The sequence below is a fragment of the Falco biarmicus genome, chromosome 5 (genome assembly GCF_023638135.1).
Source record: "Falco biarmicus isolate bFalBia1 chromosome 5, bFalBia1.pri, whole genome shotgun sequence".
NCBI classification, from domain to species: Eukaryota; Metazoa; Chordata; class Aves; order Falconiformes; family Falconidae; genus Falco; species Falco biarmicus.
Genome location: NC_079292.1, coordinates 15,777,694 through 15,802,905, shown reverse-complemented (window position 1 = coordinate 15,802,905; position 25,212 = coordinate 15,777,694). Strand labels below are relative to the sequence as shown.

The 25,212-nt window shown below is 41.5% G+C and overlaps 1 protein-coding gene across 9 annotated transcripts; it reads left to right on the top strand.

Annotated features, from left to right (window-relative positions):
• The first annotated feature begins 264 nt into the window (after positions 1-264).
• PUS7 (pseudouridine synthase 7) lies at positions 265-24,808 on the top strand. 9 transcript variants are annotated; one of them, XM_056339834.1, is made up of 18 exons: positions 265-408; positions 1,574-1,720; positions 3,339-3,416; positions 4,067-4,460; positions 6,142-6,238; positions 6,347-6,448; positions 7,374-7,518; positions 12,125-12,236; positions 13,514-13,591; positions 15,277-15,405; positions 15,668-15,793; positions 16,074-16,135; positions 17,149-17,309; positions 18,191-18,317; positions 19,045-19,146; positions 22,198-22,327; positions 23,267-23,358; positions 24,049-24,808. In XM_056339834.1, the coding sequence occupies exons 4-18, from the start codon at positions 4,096-4,098 to the stop codon at positions 24,183-24,185; spliced, it is 1,965 nt and encodes a 654-aa protein (XP_056195809.1). In that variant the 5' UTR covers positions 265-408; positions 1,574-1,720; positions 3,339-3,416; positions 4,067-4,095; the 3' UTR covers positions 24,186-24,808. The 9 variants fall into 9 exon arrangements, with proteins under 9 accessions (XP_056195809.1, XP_056195805.1, XP_056195804.1 ...); XM_056339830.1 differs by having other exon boundaries at positions 3,982-4,460; XM_056339829.1 differs by having other exon boundaries at positions 1,574-1,816.
• The last annotated feature ends 404 nt before the right edge of the window (positions 24,809-25,212 follow it).

Sequence of the window (25,212 nt, the reverse complement as noted above, 5' to 3'; positions counted from 1 at the left end):
GGACCCCTGGCGGGCACCGCCACCGCCCCCTCCCCCTCTGCGAGCCGTCACGCCCGCCGGGCGCCCCGGGAAACGCTGTAATTAACCACGACAGCTCCGTGGCCGGGCGCCCCGCTGGCCCCGGGGCAGCGCCGGGCGTTATTCACCGCCTTTACCTCCGGCGGCGCGGCCGAGCCCCGTCCCGCGGAGCGGCGGCGCTGCCGCCGGCAAATGGCTGCGGCGGCGGGCGGGCGCGCTGGCCGCCGCTGGGCCGGGCCGCTGCTGCGACGGGGCCGGCCGGGGGCGGGCGCAGGCAGGAGGCCGCCTCCGCACACGCGGAGCTGGGGCGGGCCCGCGCCGCTCCCTCCGGCCGCCTCCTCGTTCCCCGCGGCGCTGGCGCCCGGCCCGTCCTCCCGTGCCGGCGTGCGGGTAAGTGGCACCCCGTCCTCTGCTCCCGCCCGGCGGCGCGCCCTCCCCCGGCACCGCGGCCGCCAGGGCTCCTCAGCGGCCGGGCGGGAGCCGCGGCCTCCGCGGCGGGGCTGACTCCCGCCCCCAGGCTGGGGCGCGGGGCCGGGGCGGCGGGGGCCGGGGCTGAGCCGCGGCGCAGCTGCCCCCTCCCCGCGCCTGCGCCGGGCTCTCCCCGGCCCGCTCGGGGCTCCCGCGGCGGGCGGCCGCGTGGTGCCGGAGCCCCCCGGCAGCCCTGTTCTCCTGCTTCCCCCGCTCCTCCCGCCCGCCCCGGCCCCTTCGCTGGCCCCGGCCGCCCCGGGGCTGGCGGCGGCGGAGCCGGCCCGCGGGACCTACCGCCGCTCCCCGGCCCGGCCGAGCGCTGCCTGCCGCGGCCGCTTGGCCCGCTCCCCCGCGCCGCGCCGCCCCGGCCCGCCCCCAGGCGGGTCCGCCGCCGCCTGCTGCGCCCGCCTGAAGCGGCTGCTGCCTCACCGCGCCCGCCCGGCGGCGCCGCTGGGTCCCGGCTGCCCGGTGCCGTGGAAGCCGGCTCGGCGGCCGCGCTCCCTCCCGCCCGGCCCTGCACCCGCCGGAGCGGGACGCGCCCCGTGCCCCCAGCCCGGGCCCTGCCGGGCGCCCCCACCATCGCGCAGCGTTACGTGCTGGGGGGAATCCAGCCCTGCATTGGCAACGGCAAATTCAGCTTCTGCTGAGACATGGTCTCTGTTGAAACTGCTGCGGAGTTGCCGTTGGTGCAGATTCTGGCTGTTACGAAAGCACCTGTTTGCTGGGAAAGGGACCGAGATGGTTGAGCAGCCGTCAAAAAATTGCAGGCGCCTCGGCAGTGGCCTGCGCAGGTGTGATGCAGCGTGCCACAGCCGCTCCACGGGGGCATGCGCTGCCGGGCACGCTTTGGCTTGCTTCTTCGAGTAACTGTCCTGCAGAAACTTTCCCGGTGACAGCCACTGTTTGGCACAGGACGGGACTTTGTGCATGCGAGGCATTCCTCTGCTGTGGGAACGGGCCTGATCTAACAGCTTCAGAGTATTTGTGGCCAGCGTTGAATTCTTCTAACGGCTTGTGTCATTCAGTAACTAGGTATTGCAATTTTATTTTAGAAACATGGGATTTGTCTCATTACCTCCTTCGACAGGTGTCTCGGAGGATTTTCCTGTGCCAAGCGGTGTTTGGTCGCCAGACGAAGACATTCATAAGCCATCTAGAAGCCTTTTCCATACCAGTGCTTTATAACCTGGGCTCTTTAAATTTGGCTACATAGGAGAAGAATCTGGAAATGATGGTGAATTGCTTCTGTTGGCTGTGATTTATTTTATTTTTTCTTTTTAAAGAAGGATCTTTATTTGAGCACAAACAAGTTGGTGCTGTCTGCTTGAAGGTATATTGGTTCGGTAATCGTTCTGCTCTCTTCTGCATGTGTTTTGTCTTCCGGCAATACATATGCTTTTCTATAAGTCTGTTCTCATTTCCCTTTTGCCTGGTCTTTTTTCTAGTGCTGTTTTCAGTTCTTCATTTGAGCAAAGCATTTGAGGTGTTTCTAAAACAGTTGTTTCTGCCTCTTTACCTAAATTTGTGACCTCTACAAGGGAAAGTCCAGGCAGTAAAACAGCAGTGGCTAACAGCTAACTGGTAACAGATAGTTAATAGCTCAGCACATGGTGATTATCAAGTTAATAATGAGTCTTCCTTTAAAAACATACCCTTTAAAATGAAATAGAATATGCAACGTAGTGGCTGTAGAAACAGTACAGGATGATGTGTGTGGCTCTAAAATACTGCTTTGTACCTAGATTAATTTCCTAGTATCAGTTGAATCCTATTAACTTACAAACTTGCCTGTTGTTGCAGGCAAACTTGTCTTGACTTGGGGAAATGAATTTATTGCCAGTTATCGCGAACTCTTAATTACTGATTTGGCTAGTGAAATACAAAGAACGCCACCAGTTAAACACTTGGGGAAAACTCCTTTCCTCCCGCTTCCCCAGGCTCAGCTTCACTCCAGACACCTCCCCTTCCCTGGCTGTCCCCACAGGTTACACTCCCTCCCTTGGGTGAGGCAGTAGTAGTGTGGGAGGGCAGGGCTGATGCAGGGAGGTTTCTTTCTGCTGCTGCTTCTTTCTCATTTCTGCTGCTCCCAGGTAGGCCCCTCCATGGGCCACAGTGCCCTCAAGGGCATCCCTGCCCCAACATGGGCACCTCCAAGGCCGCAGTACCTTCAGAGGTGTTCATGCTCTGGTGTGGAGAGCATCCTTCTAAGAGTGCATCTCCAGCTGTGTCCCTAACAATTGTCCCCTTCCCTGTGCTTCCCCCCATGTCTTTTTTTAGCACGCTGGCACACACCTCCCTCATGCTTCCCGTTGCACTTTATGCCCCTGGCGGCTCCTCCCTTTCTTAAATAAGCTGGAGCAGAGGTACCGTGTGCTCATCTGACGAGCTAGAGTTTTGGCAGGTGGTGGGTTTGGTCTATTATGGAGCCAGCTGGAACTGGCCATGACCAGCACAGGACAGTTGATGGCCTCTTCCTGTGCAACCCACTGTTACCAGAACCTGTGGTTTATTCCCAGTACGCTGGTGTGCTGGCTGGGTGATGCTGGGAGAGAGGTCCTGTCAATGCCTAATTACAGGAACTCCAGTCTACTTTCATAAACATAGAAATAAAACCAAACTTCTGTGCTGTGGCTTGCTAAATAGCAATATTGTGTCATGTCCATAGGTTGGTAGCACTTTTACAATTGCATTTGTTACTAACTTGTCCATCTGAGTAGTTGTGTCTCCTCCTATACAACTGCTGATACCTGGGTTTGGCCAGCTGGTTTCTGTAACGATCATGTTCGTACACGTTTTCAGTTGGGATTTTTTGTCTCAAACTTTCTCAAAGAGTTAGTTTTCCTCTTTTTCAGATCTGAAGGTACAGCTCTGCTAATGCAAAGGTGGCAGCTCAGGTTGCCAGGGAAGAGTCAGAGCTCTGCTCCACCAGCGTGAGTAGTCCTGTTCTTCTCAGAGATCATTTCACTTCCTTGGTTTTTTTTTTGTCCCACTCATTTGTAGCCCAGTTTTGCTCTCTCACGCATTTTATCTTTTGGTCTGAATTGCTGCCACCTTATGTTCTGGGACTGTGTGTGTTAGAAGAGATGAACTTAGAAAAGGAAGAGATGAGATTGCAAGCTTGGGAGAATCTAGCCATCCTCTCTCAGCCCTTGTAAGAAGGAATCTTGATAGAAAAAAGGAATAATTGAGAGTAGTCATGTTTAACAGAAGGCTTGGGAACAAAAAGTTTCTGAGGCACTAAATTGCTATTGACAGCAGAGGCTGTCAGCTGTGCCAGGAGTTGGCAAGAATGATGATGGTGGTAAATGGTCGGCGTAGTGTTGAATCCTGCTGTTCTGTAGCCTAGTGTGCATGCTGCCTTGTGTGTGTATCAAGCCCTCTTAACATCTCCCTTCTCTCTTCCCAAGTACATACTGTTTCTAGCTGTGCAAAATCTTTACTTGATGTTTAACTGAAAAATGCAGAAAGTTATGTGGTTTTCCTGAACTGTTGCAGGGGGCAGAGTCCTTGGAGTGAAGAGACTATGTGTTGATATTGCTCTTAAGCAGACAGGAAATAAGCCATTCTTCTTGCTCCTCAGGGCTTTCTGTCCCACACTGTGCCTTAAACATGGAAACTGTAGAAATGAGTAGTGTATCCTTGAAACGTCCTCGCTCTGAGGATGATGTGGCCAATGCAGACGAAATCAAAAGACAGAAGATCGTAGAGAAGTCTAAGACAGGGAACGACTCTGGGCAGAGCATTGAGACTGTAACAGAACAACCTGACAAATCTCTGCTTGAGGACACGAAAAATGAAATACCGCCCAATGAGGAAAGTGAGGAGCAGGAAGATGAGGAACTAGAGGACAGTGATGAAGATGGAGATCCAGAGAGCTTTGCAGACATGATGAAGCATGGACTGACGGAAAGTGATGTTGGCATAACTAAATTTGTTAGCTGTCATAAAGGGTTTTCTGGAATCTTAAAAGAGAGGTAACTCTTTGTCTTGTTATGTATATTAATTCCTCGTGTTAAGCAGCTGTTCTTCATTTTCCTTTTCTAACTTGCAGGATGCACTGGATTATATGTAGCCACTTGGGAGGTTCATTACTTTCTTTTCCTAGCGCTGAGACTGGAAGAAAGGTTTCATTTGGGACTTTTCTAGATTTATTTTTTTTTTCTCCTTTTTACCCTGTCAAATAGAGCTCTAAAGAAAGAAGCTGTGTATGTCTAGAAATACATGATTACACTGACCTTTGCCATTTGTCTTGCTCTCTGGCAGCAGCACACAGCATAAAACCTTACACAGTCATCCACCTTTTGTACCACTCTTCAGTGCAGATACAAGATGCGCTGGAGAAAGTGTTGAAATCGTCCCTCTTTGGTTCTTCTTTGCTTTTCCCTGACTCTCATGCTAATGTCTTCAAACACGTATATTGTCAGCTGGTCCGTTAGGCTTTAAATTATAGTCTGATCAGTTGTAATGACACTTATAAAATTTCCTTTTATGTTTTGTAACTCGGGATGTGGAATTTTGCTTTCTATGCTTAATAAGATGTTTGGATTTTAGTAGCTTTTTTTTCTAAATGAAACTTCTGTTTTTTTTAAATTAAATAACATCTTTGGATAAAACAGAATGCAAATACAAAACACAGTCTGCGCTGAACCTCCTTGGTAGTCTGCCAGTTTTGGGCTGAGGTGGCCAAAGGTAGCTGAGTGGTAGAAGTGTTTGTTGGCTTACAGTTTTTCTTCAATCTTAGTTTATAACACCTATTGTTAATTTAGTCCTGGCATTTTTATGGTACCAGTCGCTAGCATGTCTAGACAGCTGCAGATAATGAGAGAGGACACGTAACACTCCTCAGGAAGGAATTCTACCAGTATGATATATGGCTGTGGCTGCACAGAGGTGTGGCAAATGGGATCTTGGGGGAGATAGAGTAGAAGCATTCTTATGGTGAAGTTTTACTTCTCTTTCAACATTTATGTTCTGAGGACTTTCTTCTTTTTTTTTTTTTTCCTTTACAAGCAATTGCTACTTAAAAATCATTTAGCAATTGCAACACAGATTGACTGTGCTCCATTGTCACCGTCAAATTCTTGCCGTCATAGAGTATGCAGAGTAACTGTTTATTTGGCAGATGTTCTCTATAATTGAATATATGTAACAGAGCTGGATTTGTCCTGCTTTCCTTAGAGCAGCTAACGGGCACTTTATTCTGCATGTTATTTGAAGTGATGGAGTTAATGCATTTGTTCTCATTGTAGCAATAAAGTAGAGTCTTAATTGTCAGTAATGACTGGGATTGAGGATATGCATTACTGATCTCTGCAAGCTACTGAGAAAATGACTCAGAATAACTTCAGCAGGTGTTTGGCTATTTGCAAAGAAGTCTGCTGAGTATCTTAGATGGGCCAGAATTCCTTCTGTGTTCTTGTGCTGTCCTGAGGGGAGGGAATAGGTACAGCTTTATCATGGCTGAAGTTTCTTCCATGTGAATTGAATTATGTGAAATCAGAATTCTTGAAGTTTCTTCCATGTGAATTGAATTATGTGAAATCAGAATTCTTGAGTGAATTCTGCTAACAAAATAGCTTCTTTTGAAAGGACTTTATGTGGTACGGGATTTTTATTTCTTTAATTAAAAATATAATGCGTGTTTCTTCCTATCAGATACTCGGACTTTGTTGTCCATGAAATAGGCAAAGATGGACGTGTGAGCCATTTAGATGACTTTTCTGTTCCCGTGGATGATGAGGTAAATGTTGAGGTAAAGATTCGGTAATGGCTATGCTCCTTAAGCAAAAGCATCAAGAGGCTGGAAGTTGTTCTGTCAGGGTTACTGGATGTTTGTTTTCCTCCTTCAAATGTGTGTTAGGACCCGTCAGAAGAAACATTTACAGTTTTGTCAGACGAAGACAAGCAGCGTTTAGAGGAGCTCCAGCTTCTTAAGAATAAGGAAACTAGTGTTGCCATAGAGGTAAAATTAATAAATGATATAAAGTTGGGTGGGGGGGAAGGGGGTGAGAGAGTGAGTGCATGGAAGGTGTGCGCTTCCTAGCGCATGTAAGGTATAAGAGCAGTTTGAACATGATGCAGCAGGTGGTACAGAAATATTTTCAGTTTAGGGTTTAATTTTGTAAAGCCTTAACAGATACTCTCAAGTTTGCTCACATGAGTTGTCATTTTGATTTCAGTGGGACTCTACACGTGAACTCACGTACATGTCTTAATTTATGTGGTGTTAAAATTTTCTGGCAGTATTTTGGTTTTCTGTCTAGTAGTATTTTATAGAATAATTGTGCAAGAAGGATTAAATAAAACATCCATCCTGATGAAAGACCTATTTTCAAGGTCAGTGTTTAGTGATTTAATAGAAAAGAAAATAAATACGCTCTTCTGTAACAAGAAAAATAAGAAGGTACAAAATGGTATTAAAACTTGGTATTTTTAAACATCTAAATACTCCATATACTTGAAGAATAATTGTTGGGCTAAATTTGGGACACAGAGATGAGTAGGATTAAATCTGGTAATTTCAAATAAGCATTCACACATTAAATAATTGTACCTAGCTTTTTTTTTTTTTCTTTCCTTTAATGTACATAGAATACCTTTGTTTTGCCAGAGTTGTCATTAGAAGAGGGGATTTTATTAAGCACAGAAAAGGGGAATAAATTTTGAGAATTTTATTTTGTGAATGTTGAGACTGGGATTTGTAGCAAAGTTACTTATTTTTTTCAAACTGATTTTAGTAAGTAGGCTAGGCTTTTAAAAGCATACTTATTCAGTACTTTAGTGTGATTTGGTAGGTTTTCTTTAAACATGGAAAATTCAACTCTGAGAGAATCCTTCCCCTTTTGTATTACTTTATTTGGTTTCTACATGTGTGTATATTAACACAGGTAATTGAAGACACCAAAGAAAAAAGAACAGTTATCCATCAGGCTGTGAAGTCCTTGTTTCCTGGACTGGAGACTAAAACAGAAGATCGAGATGGAAAAAAATACATTATTGCTTATCATGCTGCTGGGAAAAAAGCACTGGCAAGTGAGTTTCAGTCGCGCAGCTGTTGGGTAAAGTAAATGCTAGAATCATCTCAAAGCTAAAAATCATTAGCAAGTACTTCAAATGGAGTGCACCTCCTAAGGTAGCCTGGTTTGCTTTTTCCTCTTTGCAACTGATGCTGTACATCTAAAATGATGAAGGACACAAGGAGTGTCTTAAATTTGAATTTCTACTTGTTTGTCTTTCGAAATCATTCCTCAAATACAATGGTGTTAAAGTGAGAGGATCTTTTGCTATTTCAGTGGAAACGGGCAAAATAGGGGCTTCATTATCAGTGTTGTTTGCACTTAGCTTTCATGAAATTACCTGGATGCATAAGTGTGCATTGTGGAAGTAAGAGATTGTAGCTGAAATGCATACATTAGACTGACAGTCAGTGTAATCCTGACTGTCTTGAAAATCATGACAAAATTCTCAGTGACTTGAGTAGAGACAAGCACCTATTTGTTTTCCCAAGGTTATAGATTTCTATAATCATAATATATTTATTGTGATCTTTAAGGCTACTTCTGCTTCCAAGACCAATTATATTTGCAGAAAAATTTTATTGTCTTTATTATGAATTATTTTTATATATAAATTATGAATTTATAATGAATGAAAAATCTTTATTCATTGTTAATCACAAAGTAATGAAGGATTTTCAAAATGAAGTGTTATCCACCTCAATCTTGCTGAATACTGATTGGGTTACTGGGGGTAAATTCAGATATTCTACATCTTTTAATGTTTTAACATTTGTTGCTACTGTAAGTTAAGAGAATTGTCTATATGCAGAATGTTGCACATTTAACAAAACTTATTAAGGTTTGATTTGGTTTAAACTGATTGTATTCCTATGTCATTTCAACCTACTACAAATGAGAGTATGTAAATCTAGCCCTTCCATTTTAAAGATGGAGATGGGATAAGGAGATAATGTAAAATTGGAAATAACACCATATCCATTTAAATTTAGTTAGTTTTTAAGGCTTGTTCTAAGTAAATATGGGAATGTTACACTGTTACTGGTACAATTATAATGTGTTTGTGTATCTTGTTTAACCATGTTTAGAAAATCTGTATGTTTGCATGCTTTATGCATGGGTTATGTATACTTATCAGCACAAAATTCTCCTCAGCCAGTTTTGTTCTCTGTTGGTTTGTAATGGTTTTACCCCCACCTTTCCCTTCTGCTGCTTCTATTCTTTAACCATTGTTACACTCCAGTGGTTGTTACTAAGCTGACCAGTCTGATTTAAGAGATACCATATGAAGGAATTCAAGCATTTGAAATACACTGAAAAGAATTTAGTGATGTGTCTCTAGGAGTAAAACATTATATGAAGCACCATCTTGTGATGCAGGGAAGCATCATCTATTTAAACCTCGATTCCTAAGTTTTGGAGCTACAGACACTGGTGCACGTTGGTGAAGATGTGTGCAGTTTCAGTGACTGTGTGCGTAAATGCTTATGAATGTAGGATTTAAGAGTGCAAGTTCTTCGTGGTCAGGATTATATTTATCTTCCGTGTGTATAGCTGCTAACACGTCTTAGTCCTGAGCAGGTTTCCCAAGCAAGAAACATTTTAGAAGTGTAGAATATTCAAATATTAGCTGAGATATCTAGGTATCTGATTATTTTGTTGATAATGTAAAAGATTACCAAAAACACTTTCCTAAAATCTAAAATGAGAAGCTGCTTTGTGTCTATAGTAAGTTTACACCCAGAATACTTAAAATACTGTCTTACTAAATTGTCAGTAAACTGCTGTTTCATCATTGTCCACAAATGAAGTTTGTTGCATCTCCGACTGAAGCTTTCCATATGTTCACCGTTTGCCTCTGCACGATTCCATTGCATAACTGTCTAAATTGCTGTCATCCACCACCTAACTGTTGGATGCTCCCTAAAGCATAAACAATCCCATAACCATAAACCCGCATGTTCACCTCTAAAAACCCTTCGACAGTCTAAAAATTAAACACTACTCTTTTGTGCTCTTTATGCTATGCATTGGGACAGAGGTCAGAACTGCAACAGGTAAGAGATGTTGACATTTCATGCTAACAAAATGAAATGCCAACCATTACGACCTCCTAAATAGCAACAAGACTGGCCAAACTAGTAACAAATAATTCTTTAAAAACCCCTACACATAAGTAATGCTTAAAATTTCCCAAAACACCAAGAATTGGGCTTGTGTTTCCTTTTTTCTTCCTAGTGCAGTATAGGCAGTAGTCATTCAGTGCAGAGAAAGTTTGCCAGTAATAAGTGATGTAAATTATCAGTTTTGACAATACTGTTTGACCTCTATGGTAAATTTTCCATTGATTTCATTAAGCCAAGCCTTTGCCCTTCAGCCTTGCGTTTCAGACACCACTATCTGTATTTATACAACTTTAAAAGTATATATCATACATCCCGATATTAAAAAAGAGTCCTCAAATTGCAGCAAAAGGTTGGAAAAAGGGCTTGGAAATAATTTTTTTACTGTCAAAAAAAAGGCAATGTGACTCAAACATAGCAGTAAGGACTGTAAACCATCCCTCTGGTCCACCTGCCCAGTTGAATACTTCAAAGTACTGGATGAGGAGTCGTTAAATACTGGGACTGTAGCTGCAGCCTCCCAGTACTCAGCATGGCTGGCAGTGAGGTGGATAGGCACATGGCTGTGATGCCCAAAGCATGAGGAGCCCATTAGTATATATAGCATCTATAGCAGGTGTCCTCAAACTACGGCCCGCGGGCCGGATACAGCCCCCCAGGGTCCTCAATCCGGCCCCCGGTATTTACAGACCCCCCTGCCCCGCCCCTGCCAGGGGCTGGGGGGGGAAACCAAGCAGCCGCAGATGACTGCCTGCCACTGCATCCGCGTGCCGGCCCCCCGGTTAAAAAGTTTGAGGACCCCTGGTCTATAGCATCCTTTTAGCCTAACCCAGATAGGGCTCACTTATTGAAGGGTGTTGAAATGACCATGTGCAAGATGGATTAGTTTAAATTTAAAGAGCGATTCCAGCTGGAGAAGACTTCCCTTGTGAATCACGCTCTGTGTTCCTCTCTTCCCTTTAAATCACGGAGTTCTTCAGGGAGGACCTTGCTTTTCAAGCGGAATGCGGTGTTTCACTGACTGTGTGAGAGCAGTCGTGGCTCAGAAGGGAGACCAGCAGGAGCACGAGTTCTCTTAACAGGCTTTGGACCGTACTGCTCAGTTTAGGTCCTAGGAAACTCCATAAGGGGGGCTTTCCTTAGAAACTGATGGTACAAGACAAGCGTTGCAATAATTTGTAAGTGATTAAAACCTACATGTATAGTATTTTATACTGTAACATCCAAAATCAGTTTTGCAGAAGTGCTTGTGCGGATGGCAGTGTCTCAAAAAAAGCAGGAAGAATTATCTTTTACCAAAAAGTTCCCTGAAAATTAAAGATGCTCACTGTCTGTGTGGGATATCTGGGCTTTTTTAAACTTACTTGAACAAAAAGAGCAAAATTTCCCAGGAAGTTTCTTCCTGCATTGGTGTTTATATACTGGAATAGGACTGGCTTTTTCAGTTAGCTTTTGCTGTTATGAAAGATGCTTAAGCCCTTTTTGTACAAAAACAGGAACGTCTGCTTGGTGGCCACCAAGAGATAAGGGACTTCTTATTTAAAACAAAATAAATCCTTAGTTTTGTTATAAAGACAAAGAATTTATAAACAAAGCACCTCAAAATTGGTTGCTAAGCCTGTGTAGAATCAGCCCGCCTTCTCAATAGTGCCATCAACAGCGGATGATTGTAAAAGGGAAGTTTTATCTCTGGAGGCTTTTATGTGCAACAAAAGCTTGACAAATACCTTGACAGTTTTCTTCCTTCTCTAGAAAATGCCAGGTCATTGTACAGAATTGTAATTCAGTTGTTAGTCTGCAGGAGCTGAAGTTACCTCACCCTCTGGCCTTCTCTGAACATGGCACAGTATCTGGCTTTAATTATTTGTTAATGTCTGTGTTGTGCCAGATTTCTCTCTCTCACAGGACTTTTAAAAACAATTCACCTTGGAGTAATCTTTTGTGCGAACACTTTTTGTAGGCTCTTATAGATGACCATGCTTCTGCATGACACACGGAAAAAAAATCCTACAGAAATAAATATGTTGGTACTATAATAATTGTAGTCTTCCAGCAAATAGGGCTCCAATGGTCCTCATCTGTTAATTACAGAAGGCAGCAGATGAATTGTAGAGTGGCTTTTATTGCTGAAAGTCAGTGTAATGATAATGTTTTTGAGAAATTTAATCAGGCAATATGGCAGTTAAATGGCTAGGGTCTATTTTTAGGTAATGTAATGACAAAGGAACTGTCACCATTTCATTGAAGATTTTCTGGGTGACAGAATTGATTAAAGAGAAGTTTCCAGCCCAGTGGAAGGGGAGAAGGTCTTTTTCAATGTGCTTTGCAGCTTTTGCTGTCAGTAACTCACTTTGTCCATTTATTTTTTTTTTTAAAACAGATGGGAATTAGCAGAAATTTACTCTTACATATTTGTTTTAAGTGTAGCTGCAATGGCAAAGATATTAATTAATTTTTTAAAAATGACACTTTACAAATTTTAACCTTTTGTTTTTAAAGATCCAAGAAAACACTCTTGGCCAAAATCTAGGGGAAGCTACTGCCACTTTGTACTGTACAAGGAGAACAAGGATACTATGGATGCTATTAACGTCCTATCCAAATTTTTACGGTAAGGCTGGCTAGCATGCAGTCCTCCCCCTGTATATTTTGTGTTACTGTGAATGTTATGCTTCAGAATTATGTATGACCAACACAAATGATTACTATTGCCTAATTTGTAGCTAGTGTTTTAAAAAAAAAGTTATTCTAGAATATCAAATTTGAAACTCGCAAGTTTTGGAAGGAGGTTAGAACGGAACAAAATGATCCCAGGAAATGTAAAAGTACTTTGCTACTTCAAAGGAAGAAGGTCCACAATTGATCTGAGAAAGGCTTGGCAGCTCCAAAGCCTCAATGTGTGTAACTTGAAGTAAAAGCCGGCTTTTTCCCAGTGTGTGAATATATGCAAGTATGTTACGAACCTGTCAGATATTGTTGCGATAATATGTTGATCAGTTCCTACGCAGTTACAGTTCACAAACTGTTGTTCCATGTATTAATTTCTCCATGGCAACACAGTCTTAGTTCCTTTCACCCCATCAAGTGCAGCAACAAAATGATTTGCCAAAGGCATGATGTTAACACACAGAATTGTAGAGGAAGGGCTATTTTAAAATTGGGTCAGATCAGTGATCTACTTGTAGGGAAACTTCCCTGCTTTTTCCCTCCTTTTTCCTTCACTCTTCCTGTCCATAAATAAATGTTTGTAATCTAGACTTTAACCAGTATACTACTAGTATTTGTATTTGAGAACAGAATGGTAGGAGCATAGTTTGGTGGAAAAACGTATGTAATGGCAATCCTGCAACCCCCTGGTGCCCATAGCTGGAATAACTGGAAATACTCCCTGTGCAACACAGGCTGCAAAGTACAGAGTGGAAAGGAAAGGTGGTTTTCCTCTCAAGGAAAGAAATGGATCAAATTTTAAATTAACGTCTCATATTCTCACATAATGTGAATGCATGGATTTCAAACAGACATGTTATTTGAAGTTTAAGGAAGAAATGGACCTGAATTTCTAGTGACATTAGTGGTGGCTGTGCATTTGTGCATTGAATGGATATACAGAAAGAAGTACTTCAGAGCTTATGTTATGAAAGCACAGTTATGGTAAAAGTGAATCTGTCTACATATAATTAAACCAGAGAAATTTCCCTGTGTTTTATGTACTTATAGTTGAGATTAGAAAATGTCAACATATGTCACATTGTAGCCTGGTTCTGGGGAATATATGCGTGTTTTCTGGGTTTAATATAGAAGATTAATAATTCTAGGTAATTATGCTGAAATTATGTTTGATCTGTGGCTATTTTAATATACGTAATATCTGTTCCTGTTGCTTTTAAGAGTGAAGCCAAACATATTTTCCTATATGGGAACTAAGGATAAAAGGGCTATAACAGTTCAAGAGATCGCTGTTCTCAGGTAAGTGAAAGTATACTGGAGTATTTGCACTTCTACCATGGTAGCTTGAATATTTCAGTAAATACCTCGAAGACTCGGTATGCATGTGACACAGATGGCTGATGCAGGTCCTGGTCTTGTAAAGCACCTGTATTAATGAAGGTGCTATAATCCTTTTTTATTCCATGGCGACTGCTAGTATTTTCAGTCAGTGGTGCTCCGAGTCACAGCCTAGATACATGTATTTGGCTGAAGCAGCGGGCCAAATTGTCTGCGTGGCTCCCGTGCAACAGCAGAAAAACAGAATGACGCGGTGAAAACTATGTCCCATTTCCTTCCTGACTTTTGTTTCCCCCTTCCTCCAGCTGGAATCCTATTTTCTTTCTCACTGAACTCTCTGAACAGCTCCAGAGAAGGATAACTGCTGCCTTTGCTTATCTGTGAGCAGCCAGAAGGGGCAAAATTAAGAGGAATTTTTCCTGCCTTAACCTACTCCCATAAGTCCCCTATTAAGAGAAAATAACATCTATTTAGTCATATTCCAAGATAATTGTATGGTTTCTGGTCACTTGAAATTAGTGTTACATCCATAAGTGAGAATGATGGATGCCTTGCAGTCATACATTGTGATTTCTGTTAGCTTGCTGGAATATTCTACCTTGACTACTATTTACAGCCCTTTTAAAACCGCATTGCTCAAGTGAGGAATTCCAAGGTTTGAGAGCCAGAAATTTGATCAAATTCTTGTTAAATGGAGGGCATTCACTAAATTGTTCTTATTTTTCCTCCCAGTCGTTTGCATGTGCATATGTTTGCACATATAAAAGGAATTAGTAATTTGTGTATTGTGAGAAGCCCCAGATTCTTGTTGCTGCAAGGCAAGTTTGCAAAGTGATGTCCGTTAGTTAAACTTGTGGTGTGGTGTAGCCATCTCAGGTGCTGTTCCGTTTACTTTTAACATGATCGCATTTCATGTTGTGTCCATGAGCTTCAGTGTATTGTAAGCATTGATTATGGGGGGCGGGGAGCATACTGATTTGTGGTGTCTGTTCTGTAGTGCCACAGTACCCAACTCTCCTGTGCAGCGTTGGAGAAGGATGGCACAGGAGAGGAGAGATCACCATTTATCAGCCCGCTCTGAGCCGAGCACGCTGCCCATGCTAGTTGATAAACTTGTCTATCCTGGTACAAGTTTTAGTGGAAGTGTCAAAGAGCAGCTTGGTGATGCAAAAAACAGAGTATGCTTCCAAAAGTACTAGCAACAAAAATGACAGATAGGATTTCCTATTCCTTCATCTGCACTAAGCTTACACAGTGGCTGATTACTTAACTCTGTGTTTCTGGCTGTGCTAACTGGCGTGTATTCATGGTGTAGTTACTCCAGTAAAGCAGAGTTCAGCTTAGGGGCTACAGTATACGTCAATATTGCAACATACTTCTTTTTGAGTGCATACTGTAACAGAGATGTGAAAAGACAGTACTAACAGTCTTTGTCATGGTATACATTTTCTCTTATATGCATAGCCATAATAGTTACCGGTTCTTTTATTTTAGATTTTTCATTAAAATACTTTGAAAAGGCAACAATAGAAAATTGGGGAAACTAGACTCACTGCTTTTTGGTTTGAAATACCAGCATTTCTATAGTTATTTAATAATCTACTTTTCTAAGCATAGGTTGGTCACTGTGGTCTGTTTCTTTTTAGAATCACTGCACAAAGACTTGCTCATTTGAATAAATGTTTGATGAACTTCAAATTAGGAAATTTCAGTTACAAGAACCATCCACTGAAATTAGGAGAACTGCAAGGGAACCATTTCACTGTTGTTCTCAGGTAATATGTTAGTATGTATTTAGACAGTTCTGTTAGAAATTTTATTTTCTTTTTCTTTTTTTTCTTTAAATGGGTAAGAGATACCAGTGCATCTTGTGTTACAAAAAAGAAGGAAAGTCCTTCAATTGGCAGGAATCTGTTGAATTTGATATGTGCTATGTAATGTTGATGTTGAGCTTTAATATTAGGGGGATCACCAAATAGTTTAAACCCTTAGTAACCTGTCTATAACTTTTTTGTTTGCTTGTTTTTTAAATGCTAGAAACATAACAGGAACTGATGACCAGATAGAGCAAGCAATGCATTCTCTCAGGGAAATTGGATTCATTAATTACTATGGAATGCAAAGATTTGGAACCACAGCTGTTCCCACATATCAAATTGGCAAGTATGTGTTGTCTTCATCCCTTTTTTTTTTAATTTTATTTTTATCCCTGTATACTTCTAATGTATTTTTGGGAACTTTTTCTAGCATATTGCATGTGCCAGTTTTAATTTTAGATTCAAGAAGTAACTTGTTTCTGAACTTGCTTCAGCCGATATCTTGCATAATACCACTACTTTTAATCTTGCATAAATCAAAACACTAATTTTTTTTAATAAGTTGGCTAAATCTCCTTAAAATATATTTAGTCTGTTATTAATACACTTTCCTGTTTGAATCTTAGAGCTATTCTACAGAACAATTGGAACGAAGTAATGGATTTGATATTAAAACCACGACCAGGAGGTAAGGACTGAAAAATGATATGCAAAGTGTTTCTGCTTGTCCTCCTCCAAGAATTGTCTGTTCAGGAACAACACTTTCAGATTTTGATTCTTTTAATTTGAAAGTATGTTTGTGAGAACAGCTTTGTACACGTGTTGTGGTTTAACCCCAGCCAGCAGCTAAGTCCCACACAGCCGCTCACTCACTCCCCTCCTGGTGTAATGGGGGAGAGAATCGGAAGAGCTGAAGTGAGAAAACTCGTGGGCTGAGATAAAGACAGTTTAATAGGTAAAGCAAAAGCCACACAGGCAAGCAGAGCAAAATAAGGAATTTGTTCACCTCTTCCCATGGGCAGGCAGGTGTTCAGCCACCTCCAGGCACGCAGGGCTCCGTCACACCTAACAGTTCCTTGGGAAGACAAACACCATCACTCCAAACAGCTCCCCCTTCCTCCTTCTTCCCCCAGCTTTATATACTCAGCATGGCATTCTATGGTATGGAATATCCCTTTGGCTAGTTTGGGTCACCTGTCCTGGCTGTGTCCCCTCCCAGTTTCTTGTGCTCCCCCAGCCTTCTTTCTGGAACACCTTGCCTTAAAAATGTCCTCGACTTAATATAAACATTACTTACCAACAACTAAAAACGTCAGAATCTTACCAACGCTATGCTCACACCAAACCCAAAACAGCACTGCACCAGCTACTAGGAAAAGAATTGACTCTATTGCAGCTGAAAGCAGGACAACACGCTAGAGCCAGTTAAGCAATGGAGAGCTGTCTTCAGACTGTCTGCCTTTCTGCTTCTCTTTCCTTGCTGTGCGGTTTCTTGCAGTGGGGGTGAAAAGGAACCTGAATACTTACCGTCTGCTCAGTCTCCGCGTCAGGCCTTCCAGCCCCAACTACTCTGTGATCATGTTTATCGGTATAATTACCATGACTGAAGCTTTTACATTTTTCAGCTGCTTTAACAGAAGGTGAGATGGATGCTTTTTTGGTGCGTAGTTAAAATATTTCTGTTTTACATCCTCATTCTAGCTGAAAAGGGATACTTAGTAAAATGCAGAGAGGAATGGGCAAAGACTAAAGATCCAGCAGCAGCCCTCAAGAAACTACCCGTAAAAAGGTGCGTGGAAGGACAGCTTCTGCGTGGACTCTTAAAGTATGGAATGAAGAACATAATCTCTGCATTTGGCATAGTGAGTGTAAAAGTGCTGTGGGGTATTTACTTAAATAAACATTCTTTTGATGATATGATGAATTTGAAAGGGACCTATAGATGCTTGGTGAGTGGAAGGTTAAATCTTTATCCTGCTTTTTTGCTTGAAGTACTGCTGCATGGTGACCGACAACATCTTTAACTAATATATGCATAATGAGCTTTGCAATTTATACAACAATCTCTCTGGTACATTGGAAGCAACACAGTTATACTTAGTAATCATGTATAATACAGAGCTGCGAATTGTGCAGAAGCTCAGTTTCAGGATTTTTCTGTTGCTTTAGAAATATAAATCAAACTGATAGTGCACTAATTAATCAGCTTGGCATAGAGGTGGTGGATTCACTGTCATTTTCAAATACTGTAATCAAGATCAAGTCTTTGGAGAAAATACCTCATCACCAGCAAACTACTGGGCCCATTGTAGGAGCCAAGGAATAATGTCTTGTTTACAAAGAAGATAATTAGAATAACACTGTGCTTTCACATCTGCAAAGTTTGCCTAAGATTTCAGGAGGTTTAGTATGAATTCAGTGTTTGATCATAGCCCCAAGTGTTTGATGAGCTGTTGCATAAAATAAATGAAAGCTTTTTTTTTTTTTTTTTTTTTTTTTTTTCAGATTTAAGCCCAGGGGGTTTTTTGTGTGGATTTCAAAAGTGTAAAAGAATTACTTCTTCACTTACCCTTTTGCCAAATAATGAATAAAAATTAAATCTGTGTACCAAGAAATTGTATTAGTCTTGTTGCTGAAGAAGTAATGTTTCAAATATATGCCTTTTGTTATGATGGATTAAAAAAAAAAACACCTAAAAATACATCTTTCTAATGTTTCTTTTTTTTTTTCTCTTTTCCTGTAGATACCAAGAAATAATCGTTTAATGTATATTCATAGCTACCAGAGTTATGTGTGGAATAATATGGTGAGCAAGAGAATAGAGGAGTATGGGCTTAGAGCTGTACCAGGAGATCTCACACTTAAAGGAGGTAAAATCAGCCAAGCAAAGAGCCAGTGGTGCTGTGTAGTTCAAATTGCTGGGAAAACAAGGCACATATCTGTTTATGTGATATTGCTTACATATTTTCTTCTCCTCAAGCATTTTGGTCTAGTGATTTCTGAATCCATTGGCCAGTTTTAGTCAAATTTTGCAAGGAATCTGAAGTTAGGTATTACACTTCCATGAGCTGTTGGTTTGCTTTTTTTCCAAGTAGCTGGGTAGGGAAAATAGACTACGAAGGACTAATTGTTCTCAAGGATGAACTCCAACTTAATTGAGCTATGGAGAACTGTCAAAGGATGTTATGAGTGTTTTAATCCCAGAAGTTTTTATTTGCATTAGTATCTTGTGAAGCACTGTTAAAACTGTCCTCATCTGGATTTGCTCCAGCAGTTCCCTGGGGTGAGAATATCCACAGTATTTCTCCTTCACGTACGCCTGATGCCTGGTAAGGGGACCCTTGACCTAGCAAACCTTACTTCATTCAGCTTTCAAAGTCACTGGAAATCAGGCTGTGATTATTCTGGTAACTGGCAGTCTTGAAGACTGTTACTTCTTTTCTTGGATATGTTGTCTATTAAGTGGAGATAAAACACAGTAGTTATCCCTCTCAAAGTAGGCTTGCTTCAATCAAATGATTCATTTTAAATTTAGCTAACGTTAACTGTCACAGGCATCCGTACTGGTAACTGTTCATTTTTCTGTCCTGATTGTAGCCACAGCTGTTCATATTGAAGAAGGAGATGTTGAAAACTACACTATCCATGATGTAGTGATGCCATTGCCTGGATTTGATGTTATTTATCCAAAGCATAAAAGTAAGTCTTACTGTTCACTTACATACTTCCTCTGCAAATGTAAGTCTGCTTGAAGATGATTCTTAAAAGGAAGATTAGATCTATGCAACCTTGGCGACCATGAAAACAATACACTATTTTAAATCTCTGTTACGTTACTGTCAGCCTCTCCCATTGTGATGGTAATAGTCTGCATTGTAATTTGTTTCAGTGAACATAAATCTATTCCGTATTTCATTTTAGCTAGTAGCTTTTCTAAAGAAACGAATTTTTTACTGAGGCAAAATTATTTATCTCAGCACAAGGGGAAGAAAATGGTGACGTGTTAATTGAAAAGTGTATGCATTTGATTTTTAAATTGGAAAACAAACCAAACTTCTAGAATTTGTAACCCAAGCAAATGCTTGAAGTTAGGAAACTAAGAACCAGATCTGTTTAATTTAATATTAACCAATATGAATGTTTTAAAAATTAAAAATAAAGCATATCTTTCATTTCCTGTATATACAGTATTGGATGTAAGTGGTTTTTAACGGAATAGGTCGAGTGATCTATAATTATTGCATAGAACATGATGTTGTTGTTAAGGCATAGAGTTGTAGAATCATTTCTGTTGGAAAGGACCTCAGGAGGCCATCTGGTCCAGCCTTCTGGTCAAAGCAAGGTCAGTGCTATGTTCAGGCCAGATTGCTCAGGGCATTATCTGAAACTTTCAAGAACAAAAAGTCTCTTAAGTTCTCTTCTAAGTTTTCTCTTCTCAAAGTTAAAGAAGCTTCTCTCAGACTGTCCTCCCAGGGTATGGGCTACAACCCCTGGCCATTGGGGTGGTCCTCCGTTGGACTCATTCGAGTTTATCAGCATCTCCTTTGTGCTGAACACACTATTCTTAGCGCAGTCTCATGAGTGCCAGTAAGGGGCAGTAAGGTTTTTCTTGGTGTAGCTACTGCCTAAGCTGTTGCTATTAGCTTTTGTCGCTGCCAGGGTGCTCTGTTAAGTCTCCTTCCCACCGGGAGTGCTAGGTGACCGTCAGCGGAGTTGCCCCCTAGCCTGTACTATTGCAAGGAGTTAATCATTCACAGGTACAATACTTGGTCCTTGTTGAATTTCATGAGGTTCCTCTTGGCCCATTCCTTTAGCCTAGGTCCCTCTGAGTTGCAGTCCTGCCTTTGAGTGTATCGACTGCCACTCTGGCTTGATTTTGTCCGTCAACTTGTTGGGGTGAATTCCAGCTCCTCCTCCACATATGCTAATAAAGGTGTTTAACAGGGGACATCGCAGTTCTTGAAGAATTCTGCTTGTAACGAGCTCAAACCAGTAGTGACTTCCCTTTGAGATGATGAGCCAGACAGTTCTTGACTCATCTAGTACTCCACCCACTGTAACGTTCTAACCTTGGATACAAGGATGCTGTGGGAACATGTCAACAGACTTGCTAAAGGCAAGATGGGCAACAGTTACTGCTCTCCCCTCATCTACAGGTGTAATAATTATTTAATCACAGAAGAAAGTAAGGTTGGTGGGTTTTTTTGAATTTTTCTTTTTTTTTTTTTTTCCCCTTTGGTAAAACCATGCTCATTATTATTCTCATTGTGTGCCCAGAAACATGTTCCAAGAGGATTAGCTCTGTTATTTTTCCTGGGGACCAAAGTGAATCTGACTGGTCTGTAATTCCCTAGATGATCTTTCTTGCCTGTTTTGAAGATGATTGCAGTCACCTGGGTCCTCCCCAGAGCTCCACAATCTTTCAGAGATGGTAGAGAAAAGCTTTACCATGATGTGAGCCAGCTTTCTCAGCCTGTATCTTCTTCCACTACTGGTAGTCCCTCTCTTTCCTGAACCTTGTCTCTAAGATCAGAGGCCCGGGAGACCTTTCTGGTCAAGACTGAGGCAAAGGAGGCACTGAGACCTTCAGCCTTATGTCTATCACTAGACCAGCTGCCCTGCTTAGCAGAAGACCAACATTCTCCTTGTTGTTGTCTTTCATTACTGATGTCGCAGTTTAACTCTTGTTGCTCTTGATGTCTGCTGCTGATTTCAACTCTAGTTGAGCTTTGGCTTTCCTAGCGCTGTCCCAATGTGCCTGGACAATGTTTGTGTGTTCCTTCTCTGTAGTTGGCCCTTGCTTTCACCTACTGTATGTGACCTTGTGTATGAGCCGAGTCATGAGTTCCCTACTTAGCCAAACCAGTCTCCTAATACATATACTTGTTTTCCTCACTTTGGGGTTGAACTGCTCCTGTACTTGTTTGTCCTTAAAAGAGTCAAGTCTCTTGAGACTCTGCCTGTCGGAGCTAAGTCCTAGAACTAGGATCCCATTTATCCCCCATCTCTGAAACACTGAAAGGTAAAGATCTGTTCATGATGAGGTGTGGCTCTGAACCACACTGAGTTAAAAGAAAGTGGAAAGAAAAGGTGCAATTTTTTACATTGAATGTATTTATACTGGGATTTGCCCACAGTAAGCCTAAATTATTCCTGTTTAAAATTCCCAACCGCATGAAGTAATGCTGGCAATTGCACTGCAAATCAAAAGCACCAGACAGCATTTTAGCTGCAGTATATTCCTGTATTTCCGTTGCCTTCCCTAAGTGTGCATGCTCACTTCAGGATACAAGATTGTAATATAATTACTTCTTCTGTTGGCAGTGTACTTAAAGGTCCCTGCCAGCTATTTCTTCAGAGGGCTCTCAAGTCATTTCACTCTGCTGCTTTTTCAAAGATAGAGCAATAGGTAGTCTGGCCTCCCCCCCCTCCCCCCAATACCTGAGATGATCTTAAGAAGTTTAGATAACTGAACACATGTATGAGATGTCAATAAAATAATTTTGTAAATGTTGGGTTTTGATGAAATTTGGATTTACTAAGATTCTTTCTTGGTTACTGCCTGTACTAATCGGGTTGTAGAAGCAAATATTGTAGGTAATATTTGCAGTAATTTATTTTACACTTCTGTGTGACATCCCATATGTGCTGGAAGCTACTAAATATAAAGGAAGGAACTATCCATGAAAACAGGCTGTTTCAATCAGTTGCACTACGCTCTCCGCTTTTAAATATTTTCCTCTCTTGCAGTTGGTGAGGCCTATAAGGAAATGCTACTAGCTGACAATCTTGATATCAACAACATGAGGCATAAGATCAGAGATTATTCACTTTCTGGAGCATACAGGAAGATTATCATTCGACCTCAGAATGTCAATTGGTAAGGAAGGAGGATAAAGGAAATTACACTTGAATTGACAACACAGAGTATATGTGGGATGGCTAAGTACAAGAACTATTAGATGGACCCACAGGACATACATATGGACTGGAGCATAAGTAGGGAGGAATCTCTGTGCATCTCCCTTGTGGTTTTTATGCAGCTAGCTGAAGTTGAACCTAACCTTATTTCTTCCATGGTCCTTTCTGTGAAGGCTGAGTGTTAAGACACCTATCTAGTTGTACGCTCCTTGCAAGGGCTTGCCTGAACACTTCATAGATAATTATTTCTGTTGAAACCATGATAGATAATATTCAAAACAGGGTTTTTTTGTAGTCTTGCTGTGAGAAAGTTGGTCTCAAATTACCTGTCTATCAATCAGAAAGATTTGTGTCACTTAAACCTACTAAATCACTGTTGATAGAGATAAAACCTAGTTGTCATATGACAACTGGATAAATACCTTTTAAACAGGTGACTGTACAGGTGTGCAGAAAGACTTGATCACTGATGCACAGAAGAAAAAAAAAAAAGGGGGGGGGTAGGACTGAGACAAAAATACAAATGTTTACACTTCATTTTAATTTCATAAACTGTACATCTTGTATAGCTGGAAATCCTGACAGCCCAAGAGGGAAAACAGATGAGTTACACAAAGAAACTTCTCATTAATTTTTTTATTTTTTAAAATAATCATGAAACAGAGGCAAGTCTTCTACATAAAGCTTTACCAGTTACTGCACCATAGACGCCACCTTACCTTATTTTGTTAGAAAGTCAATTCCATTTTGGTTGTAACTGCTGAATTAGAATAATGATAAATAATAATAAATACTACTACTAAATTAAAATATAAACTTACATAAAATAACAAAATATATAAATGTTATTGTAAATAATAAAAAATAATAATTTCAAAATCTTATGTATATTATAAAGGGACATCGTTGCATATGACGATCCCAGAATCCCGTTATTTACTACAGATTTGGATAAACTGGAAGGAAAACAATTACCAGTTCTTCCTACAGGTAAGTTTGTTTTGCTGCTGGTGTTTGCAAAAATCTGACTGTTGCTTTGAAGAGCTACATACTGAAAGCTCTTTAAAGGAAGAGCTTAAATTTAACTAGACTTTCAAGCAATGGTATTAAAGATATCTAAAGTTAGGTGTCTAAATGAGGACCCTTATTTGTCAAGAGTGTCTGTATTGACTGTTATATTTTCTTATAGGCATCTGTAAAATTGAGCAAATGCTTAGCAGTAAATGTCTGAAATGCTTGAAGGTGCAATTAAGCCACAAATTGTCTGTATGGTTGAGCATGTGTTATCTGTGCTGAACACAAGAGACTACTCAAATACTTAACAGAATCCAATGGAATTTTTTTTATAGAACTCTGGTCACAAGGTCTTTTTGACACTGCTTTCCAGAGAAATTGAAGAGGCTAGGAATTCAGTTTTGAAAGGAAAAAAGTTTATTTTGCTTTTAAAAGAAGAAAACCTGCAAAATACTACTACCTGCTGAGAAAAAATGTTAGAAAGATGTTTCATGAGATTCCACAATGGACTGTAAATTGGAGTGTGGCGGCGGCGATTGTTTTGCTTTATGGGTTGGGGGGGGTTGGTTGTGGAAAACTTAAGTCAAGATGGCATCTGGAATAAGCAATGCTTACGGCTTTAATAACTTTTTCTTGCTTTGTGTCTTCTCTTACCCCTTGTGATAGATGGTAAATTCAGGGCACTAAAGATGGAGTTCTCCCTTCCCCCATCCACTTATGCTACCATGGCGATTCGAGAAGTTTTGAAAATGGACACAAGCATAAAAAATCAGACACAGCTGAATACCACCTGGTTACGCTGAATGAACTGCAAAAATTACTTGATTTTAACATATATAAAGTGTTTTCCTATTTCCATGTTCTGTACAAATCTTAAAAGATTGGTAGCGAGAGATTTGTATTTTTTTAAGTTTTTATCAGCGCTAGCGTTTAACTTCAGTAGTCATTTGCAAGACTGTAATATAATAGAGATCTTAGTGACTGGTGGTTTTTAATGAATGAGTAAGTTGCTTGAGCTGTAACACGGGTGCATCTTTGAGAAATAGGCGTGGAAGTTTCAGACCTGGAAGAATGTTTAGCTTTGCTTTTTTTTTTTTTTTTTTTGGGGGGGGGGGGGCGTGGAGGGCAAGCACTGAGTATTTTCTGGAGTTCAGCACACCTTTAAGTCTCTTCAAATACATTACTTTACAGCTTGGGAGAATGAGTTACAACAAAATCAAGATATCCATGAACACTTATATCACATAGCATTTGCACTGATGCGGTAGAGGGTTACGTTAGCAAGGCTTTTTATGTGCTGTAAGGATGTACAGCTGTTTTAATTAGTTGGCCTTTTCATTGAGAAAATACTTCCGCGTATTTTCCAGCTTTACTAATACCTGTACCAAAGAATGGGTACTGAAAATAAATTGACTGGAAAGTCTAAGCGTGTTACCAGGACCTGCTTCCTTTACGCATCTTGCCGGTGCATGGCCGGCAGGGGATGAGCCGGGCTTCTGGTAGGGGGGAAAAAAATATTATTATAAAGCTGTCTAAAAAGACTTTGCGTTTCCAGCCTCCTCGCAAAGCAAATACAGCGCCTACAGTGTTGCTGAAGGCCGGCGAACAGCAGAGGGCTGGCCGATGCCGCGGGCCGCTGCCCCAGGGCCTTCCGCACCCGCCAGGTACCTCAGGGCAGGGCGCGGTTCCCGCGGCGCTGGCGCCTCCCGAAGCGGCGGGGCCGCGCTTCCCGCACGGAACGGAACCCGCTGCGCCCCGCCCTCAGCGGAGCGGAGCCCTCCCTTGGGGCGCGGCCGCTCGCTGCCCGGGGCGGTACCGCCGGCTGCGGGG